At 43.7% G+C, this 8,221-nt stretch overlaps 1 protein-coding gene across 1 annotated transcript in view; it reads right to left on the reverse strand.

Annotated features, from left to right (window-relative positions):
* Positions 1–5,868: 5,868 nt before the first annotated feature.
* Positions 5,869–8,221, reverse strand: part of OAT (ornithine aminotransferase) — a 10,969-nt gene continuing 8,616 nt past the window's right edge. The window contains exons 7-9 of the mRNA XM_008941276.1: positions 7,759–7,872; positions 6,832–6,976; positions 5,869–6,237 (exon numbers count right to left, since the gene is read on the reverse strand). Coding sequence (XP_008939524.1) covers positions 6,077–6,237; positions 6,832–6,976; positions 7,759–7,872 — 420 coding nt within the window. The 3' untranslated portion in view covers positions 5,869–6,076. The remainder of the gene's footprint in view (positions 6,238–6,831; positions 6,977–7,758; positions 7,873–8,221) is intronic.

Below are 8,221 nucleotides of genomic sequence, written 5' to 3' on the forward strand. Positions count from 1 at the left end.
GCTGAGGGCTGAGTGAACATTCACCTCTTTTTATTGCACAAATACAGCATCTCCAGCTGGTTAAGCCTCCACAGGGAGGCCCCAGGGGAAGCAGCTCCTCGCTTTAAAGAAATACTTAAAATTTTGTTGCAAACCTCCACCTTCTCATTTACTCTACTTAAGAGACTCTCCTTCTCACAGCACTGATTTTTCCTTTCTCAGCTGTCCCTATGTCCCTATCAGTGATATGTTGACAGCTCTGAATGACTGGGAGAGATTCTTTCCACAATCCCCTCCACACGAGGTTAGCCAAGGGAGCACACAGCACAAGTTACCCTTTGAGATAGTGCCCAGAGATGAGATTGACGTTTGGGTCGTATTTTTGTATTCATAAAGACCAAAAGCAAGCCCCCAGGAGTCAAAAACCTCCCAAAAATCGACACCTAGCAGTAAGGTCTTCATTTAAAGCTGAGCTTCTGGCTCCATCTGCTGCCAGAAGAGAGGAGAAAGGAACAAGCAGCAGATACAGCCCTCCCACCCCAAAAAAATTAAATAAAAAATGAAACCCACAACTAGGGCCTGTTTTTCTACTTAACTGGTCCACTAATGTTGCTGTTAAAAGACAAACACAACGGAGATTGCTTCATCACAGAAACTTCTAACAGGTTCAAGATGTGCAACTCCTGCCAGGTCATGACCGATAGGCATTTGGGGCCTATTAAGTAAGTCATCTATTTTGGTAATTTTTAACTTTAGAAAATTACTGTTTGATGACATAAATTCATGGTTTGGCAGCTGAAAAGCAGCCCAGTGAAGGACAATGTTATAGGCATGGTTTCCCAGATTGCCAGCAGGAAAGGAGAAAACCTGCACTGTACGTTTTCCTCTCTTCACTGTGTTGCTCTTGGCCCCTTGGTGCCTTTAAATCTTGGTCATATTTATCCACAAACAATGTAAATTTTTATTCTATGCCAGAATATATATCTTATTAGCTATATAATATGCCATTTCATATACCTGGTGCAAAGAAACCTCACCAAAATACATGCAGGTGATAGGATGGAGACAGGCTCAGTCTTTACAGCCAAAGGAACATGTTGTAGATCCACACATGTGCCTCTAGATAAAGTTACTGCTCTACAGCTCTTCTTAAAGAAACCTAAACCCTCTGGGTAGCAATACAGACCTCTTTACAAGTGCTATTTTATAAATAAATTTCAATTCCACCAGCAAAAAGCATCACCAAAGAAATGCCACTTCCATGCTCTCTTCTTTACCCTAAGACAAAGTAAGAAAAGCACTTGAGAAATACAAGGAAGGCACAAAAAGGGCATTTTCTGAGCTTCTTTTTATCACTTCTTCACCTCCTACACAGCCATGAGGCAAAAAAAAACAAACTCATGATGCAAAACCCAAACTTATGGTGTTTTATGAAAGTCTCATATAGTCCCTTTGCACATCTCAGTGTATAGAGAACACTAATTTGTGAATTATTTTCACTCTGGCCTCCTTCAAATTCAACTTTGCTCAGGACCAGCACTTGGCTGAGCTGTAGACACTTGAGCAATAAGTGGAACAAGTACAAACCTGAAAGCACAGATTTTTCTGGCACTAAGCAGGTAAGGGCACTTAAGTTGTCTACATTTTTTTGGTAATAAAAGCCCTGAAGTAAATTTCTAAGACTAATTAAGATCCCAGACAACAAAACTTGAGACTGATTTACAAGCAGACTAGTTACACAAGCAGCTATATTTGAATCTGAGAGGTTTAAAGCAGTGTCACTGCAAACTGGCCATAATCCCAGTTTATGCTTTCTAGAAGACAGACCAAGACCAGTTTCCATGCTGAAGCAAACCCTTCCCTGGGCCTCTCTTTCTCCAAACAAACCCACCCTACCAAAGGCAGATGATCTTTCTGATAGCCTACAGTTTTGCCACTCTGCACCCTGGAAGAGGAGGAGCTTTGATGTTTCCTTTGGCCATTTCAGATCTTCTTGCTGTCTCACTGACAACTGCCAAGATGTTTTTTACTGTTGTTGAAGTGGAGTTTAACTGGTGACAGGCTCAATGTCTGAGGAGACAAGCCCTGGGTTCCTGTCTTCACTTCTGAAATAATATCTATAATTCTGTGCTTGTTCTGGCATTGAACTGTAATTAAACCAAATGTTCACAAAACCCCTTGTCTGCTTTAGCTCCTAGCCTGCAGTCAGACACCCTGGTGCTCGCTCTGCTTCCCAGCCCATGAGCTTGTCACTGGTTTGCACCCAGCAGTGGTGTTCTACAAGCATCAGCAGAATTTGTTCTGACCCTAGAAGGACATAGTGACAGTGACAAATCATAGAAGCATAGAATTGTTTTGGTTGGAAGAGAGCTTTAAGATCATCAAGTCCAACCCTCAACCCAACAGTGCCAAGTCCACCACTAACCCATGTCCCTCACACCACATCTCCATGGCTTTGAAACCCCTCCAGGGATGGGGACTCCACCACTGCCCTGGGCAGCCTGGCACAGCTCTGGACAACCCTTTCAGAGAAGACAGTTTTCCTCATGTCCAACCTAAACCTCCCCTGGCACAACTTGAGGCCTTTTCCTCTTGTCCTATGGCTTGTCCCTTGGGAGAAGAGCCAGAAGGTCTCCCCTGAGCCTCCTTTGCTCCAGGCTCAACACCCCCAGCTCCCTCAGCTGCTCCTCACCAGACTTGTTCTCTAGACCCTTCCCCACCTTCGTTGCCCTTCTCTGGACAGGCTCCAGCCCCTCAGATTCCTTCTTGTAGTGAATGGCCCAAAACTGAACCTGGTATTCAAGCTGTGGCCTCACCACCAGTGAGTACAGAGGGACAATCCCTGCCCTAATCCTGCCAGCCACACTAGTGCTGACACAAGCCAGGATGCTGGTGGCCTTCTTGGCCACCTGGTCACACTGCTGGCTCATATTCAGCCTTGCTCACAAAAGATGTCTCCCTTTCACGGTCAAAAAAGTGCCACGTGCCATTTGCTGACCTCAGGCCAAGCATTTTCCTGCTCAGAACTAAAGCTATCCCACAAGCCCTTGGGAACAGCTGCCAAAGAATCTTTGAAAACCCCAGTTCCCTTCAGCACAGCCTGGGGTTTTTAACTAGAGAGGCTTTTTAAATAAGTCTTGTGGAGATGTTGGCATTGTGAGGACTTCTCTTTCTCTTAAGTAAGGTGATGAAAGTAGAGGCTGTGCTGTCACAGGATGTCCTCTATTTCTCTTCCTTTTGATAGCTGGTAATGCAGAGTCTCAGTGGAGAGGATGAAGGCTCATCTGTGCTGGGAAGCAGAGGGGATGCTGGTGTAAGCTGCTCACCTTCTCCCATTTGTAGAACCGATCAGCTTTGATGATCATTTACAGGGGAACACCCCCTGCCCAATCCCGGCCAGCCACACTAGTGCTGACACAAGCCAGGATGCTGGTGGCCTTCTTGGCCACCTGGTCACACTGCTGGCTCCTATTTAGCCAGCTGAATGCACTTGAAATGCACTCCTGTAGGACATGGGCCTCCCTCATTCACAGCCCCCTCCTGGACACACCTCCTAGCCACCACCATACCAATGCCAGAAGTGAGAACCACTTGCCACTGTACCTCACAAGGGCACTGGCCACATGGAATGTGGATTTAGGCTCTGGACATGCCCAGGAGCTCTGAGGACTTCATCATCTTCAACCTTACTCCTGAATTTCTGAACTGCTGAGGCAGGTGCTCTGCACCCACCTCACACAAGTAGTTGTGACTGTGGGAACAAGGTGGAGTTGAGAACAACTTGGAGAACTTTCAAGTTAAAACAGAAAAGTCATCAATTACCTTGTCATTTTACAAGGGCAATTTAGGATGACAGCTTTTGACTTGTCTTCAGAAAGGCTATAAATACCTTGACTTTCATAAGCTTGCAAAGAATTGGATTCATGAAGCAACCATGAGATAATAAAAAGCCCAGAAATCAGTCAGCAATAGTCTGATGTAGAAAGTGAAAAATTTGTCAAGTTCTGAGAAGTCTTGGCCTAGTAAACCTGAAACCAGAAAGTGGGTGGGACAAGATCAGAGCTCAAACTGACCACTAGAAGCCAGAGAAATATTCTCAGTAATAGAGGATGAAAGTCAGGCAGACCAGAATACAAGATCTTGCATGAATGTAATCTGTGCTTATTACAAAAACATCAAAACAGAGGTGAAAGGGCTTCAAAGCTGCTCTCCAAAACCACTTGCAGGAAAGGGAGCCTGAGAGATAAAAATATCATGCTGCTGCAGGAACACCCAAACCACAACAGTGGGGCATGAGCTGCAGTGCAGCACACGAGCCACGTGAGCCAGCCCAGCTCTAGTGTTAGTGAGGGCATGGCCTGAGCAGGGCAGCAGGGGAGGGCTCTGGAAGGAGAAGAACCTGTTCTCTGGGCCTGCAGGACACTGTAAATGGGCAGCAAGAGAGAGAGAGAGGTGGAGAACACAGCAGGAGGCTTGCTAACAGTGAGGACAGGGAGGCACTGGAACAAAAGACTGGAGTCTTCTGTCCTCCAGCCCTTCCAGGCAAGCAGCAAACAATGATCTTGGGCAGGGGAACAGACCTGCTCATGTCCTTCATCCTCACCAGCCCTGTTACTCTGCAGAAATAAACTGCTAAGTGTTTTTGGGGGGTTACCTTTTGGTCTCTGAGGACTCCAACAAATGCTGTTTACATTCTGGTTTCTTCCAGTTATTTCACTCCTTTCCAAGCAGATTACATAAGCACAGCTTTCAGAAATGCCAGACCTCCTAGGCAACACCTCACTGCATTGATTTCCTCATTCCTAACAGTCCCAGTGACACACCACCCCTTGCAACAAGGAGGCCTTTCCAAACTGAAGTCAGCCTGACTTCATCCACAGCAGATGACTCCTCATTTTGCCTCACCCAAAACAAGGCAGGGAGCAAGGTTCTGTGACCCCAAGGAGCAGACTGATTCATTTCCCTAAACTAAGCTGCTTTTTAAACACCACAGGATTATTTACCACTTCCAATTACAAACACACGACTGCATTTAACCCCCATGCCTGACAAAGGGAACATTTTGCATTAACTGGGATTAATCAGGGTTTAGTCTCAGCTCAAACCAACTCAGACAAGAAATATGAAAAAAAACAGTGCATGAGTAGCAGCCAGCTCCAAAACTGCACACAGAATACAGGATTGGGAGCATCCTAAGCCATGAAAGTGCACTCACCCTGTAAAAAAGCACAGCAGAAGTTTCTATACATAGGTTGAGAGAAATATATAGACCACAAAGGCAGCACTTGCTGGGGCTCTAGACAGAGGCAACTGCAAGTTTCTGTGGGGCTTGCTCATTTTGAAAACACTGTGTATTTTAGTTGTACATCAACATATTTTTTTTTAATGCAAGGCATGTTTTAATATGAATATCCAGATTATAGAAAGTTTTATAACAGTAAAGCCAGATACAGATGGTCAGATCTATTTCATGAGACTGCAAAGCCAAGCACCAAGAGCAGGTTTGGAAACAGCATCTCTTGTCATGCAATCAAAATACTGTACACACAGAGCACAGCTCAATGGTTCTGAAGTTCACCAGAGTAACACCCAGCTTGTCAAACCTTCAGCATTTTAAGGTTTTTTTTTCTAGTTACAAATGAGAAACAAAAATTCATCCATAAGGACAAGTGCTTCCATTCTACAGACATCTCACCAAGGGGCAAAAATGCCAAATGTGATGTTTTTGGAGAGTTACATGAGAGTGCAAGACCACCCTTACTAAAATATATATAAATTAAACTTTGGTCAAGACTTTCAAGAATTAAACTGATTTCTACAGCTATCTCCCCTCAAACATTCAGACGTAACTGTTCAGGAGGTACAAAACTAGATGAAGAGAATCTCACCACTTTATTTCCAAGTATTCCAAGATTGGAAACTCTTTAAAATCACTCTTTATTTTCTTCAGAGCCATTATAATTCAAAGACATAGCTACGTTTTAAGAGTCAAGTCCTCTTAGACAGAAGGAATGAGAGATGCTCGCTTCAAGAGCAGGCTCATATTTCAACACAGCACCTTGGGGCAGGCAGGAGAAATGCTTTAAAAGCCACGTGTTCAGAAAGAGAGAATGGTCTTGTGAATTATTTCAATGCACTCTCTGATTTCATCCTCCTTGATGACGAGGGGGGGTGCCAGGCGGATGATGTCCCCGTGAGTGGGTTTGGCGAGCAGTCCGTTATCCCGCAGCCTCAGACACACCTTCCAGGCATCATAATCTGCAAGGAGCCAAGGAAGACACTTAGAGGACAGCAGAACAAGTTGCACAACTGCAGCACCTGGTAGGTGAGGCCAGGTTATAAAGCCCTTTGCCTCCCAGCAGTGAAAAGATGGGGGTGGTCACAGATGAGGTGATGGCTCCTGAGCGGCTCCCCAAAATTTGTAGTGAACACACAAAACTGTCACAAAACTGCAATTTGTCTGAAGGGGCTCCTAAATATCCTGGAACAAACATCCTCAGCCAGTCCTTCCCTAATCTGAGTGAAACTAGCTGTGCAGATGCAGCCAGTTCTCTTCAGGAGAGGAGACAAAAGGGTATTTGGTGGGAGCCAGATTCACCACCAGGTCTGAACATCAACAAATCCTAAACTAACTCAAATAATAACTTAAAATCTGTTCAGACTTAGATAAAAAAAACACTATTTTTAATAGCACACAGTCACTCAAATAAGTTTTCACCAACTACTACAGCCAAAATCTGGACCCAAACCTGCTGCCTATAAACTATCCTCCTCCTCCATTAAGACACATTCAATTTAAGCTGGAAAATCCTTTTTCAGGCTGTGATTTTGCAGCTGATTCTGTTTTCTTACCTTTGGTTTCCCGAATTACGATTGCATTTAATAGTCCTCTTCCTCTGACAGAAGTTACAATATCAGATGGTGTCTTCATGAGTTCATTTCTTAATATGTTACCCATTATTTCTGCATTTTTAGCCAAGTTTTCCTCTTCAATGACCTAAAGGGAAGTCAGATCTGCAGTCAGCTGAAGGGCATTGCATTTGTTTCATGTACCAGGCTGGAAAGGATGACTAATGACATTAAAATTACCAAGACAGGAAATCTGTTGCATCCCAAGTAGCACTGCAAAGGCAGATTAGTATTAAACCTTTACCATTTGTGTTTACAAGAGACAATCTCTCTGAATTTTTATTCTAAACTAACTGCTTTTCATTGGCTGTTATTTACAAGTAAACAGTGAACCTCTGAAGGCTCTTCATCTGCTCAGGGCCACGTAGTGGGTCATGATGAGGATTTCTAAGTGACTCGTAGTTCATTAGGTAGTCATAGAATAATTGCAATAAGGACTCTGGACAAAATAATTTACTAGCTTCTGTTTGAGCTCCAGCAGCATATGTGTGTTATCAAGCTCACAGAGCAGCAGCTTCTGCAATACAGTACAGTAAAATAAGCCAATTTTCAAATGTCTTTGTGAAATCAGTGAAATTGTTTTACTGAATTTACATGAGAGCCTTGAAACTTCCCCTGGATAAATTTATTTTGTCATTTAAGACATTAAGACCCTAAGTACACAGAAATGAGGACACATTTCCAGTAAAGACTTCAGAACTTGCTTTGTGGTCTATGCAAACAGTTAACCACTACCAACTTCCCATTCTTACTTCAAGCTAGATTTCTACTTGTAGCATAACAAATGACACCATTTATTCAAGCAGAGACCCTGTCGTTGTGACACCTTTTTTTCCTCTGGAATGCAAATCTCTGTGATAACACACAAACCTCCAGGGCTGCTATTGCAACACGGCAAGCCAAAGGATTTCCCCCATAGGTAGATCCATGTTCACCAGGCTTAATGGTCAGCATAATCTCATCATCACACAGCACTGCTGAGACCTAAAATGGGAAAGTCAGACAATTCACTTATAGACATACTTGGAACAATAAACTTAAATATCTCTGAAGCAAACTTTTCCTCAGGAAAGGATCATTTTCAGCCTATGGTGATGAATCACATTGACATTCCCAGCTCTGCACAGGAGAGAGCAGATCTGCCAGTCACATTACAGCCTAATCCCTGAAGCTATAGGGTAATGTATAACTTCTAACTACAGCTGAGGGGCATTTCTCCAGACTGAATATCATTTCAAGAGTTTAAGCTTCAATACCCTGTTTAACAACTCAGAAAGATCTTCAATTGGCCCAAATAGTCCAAGGCATGTTGTAATTTCCAGCCTAATCAGCA

This window comes from Merops nubicus, unplaced genomic scaffold (genome assembly GCF_000691845.1).
Source record: "Merops nubicus isolate BGI_N331 unplaced genomic scaffold, ASM69184v1 scaffold10965, whole genome shotgun sequence".
Classification (NCBI taxonomy): Eukaryota; Metazoa; Chordata; class Aves; order Coraciiformes; family Meropidae; genus Merops; species Merops nubicus.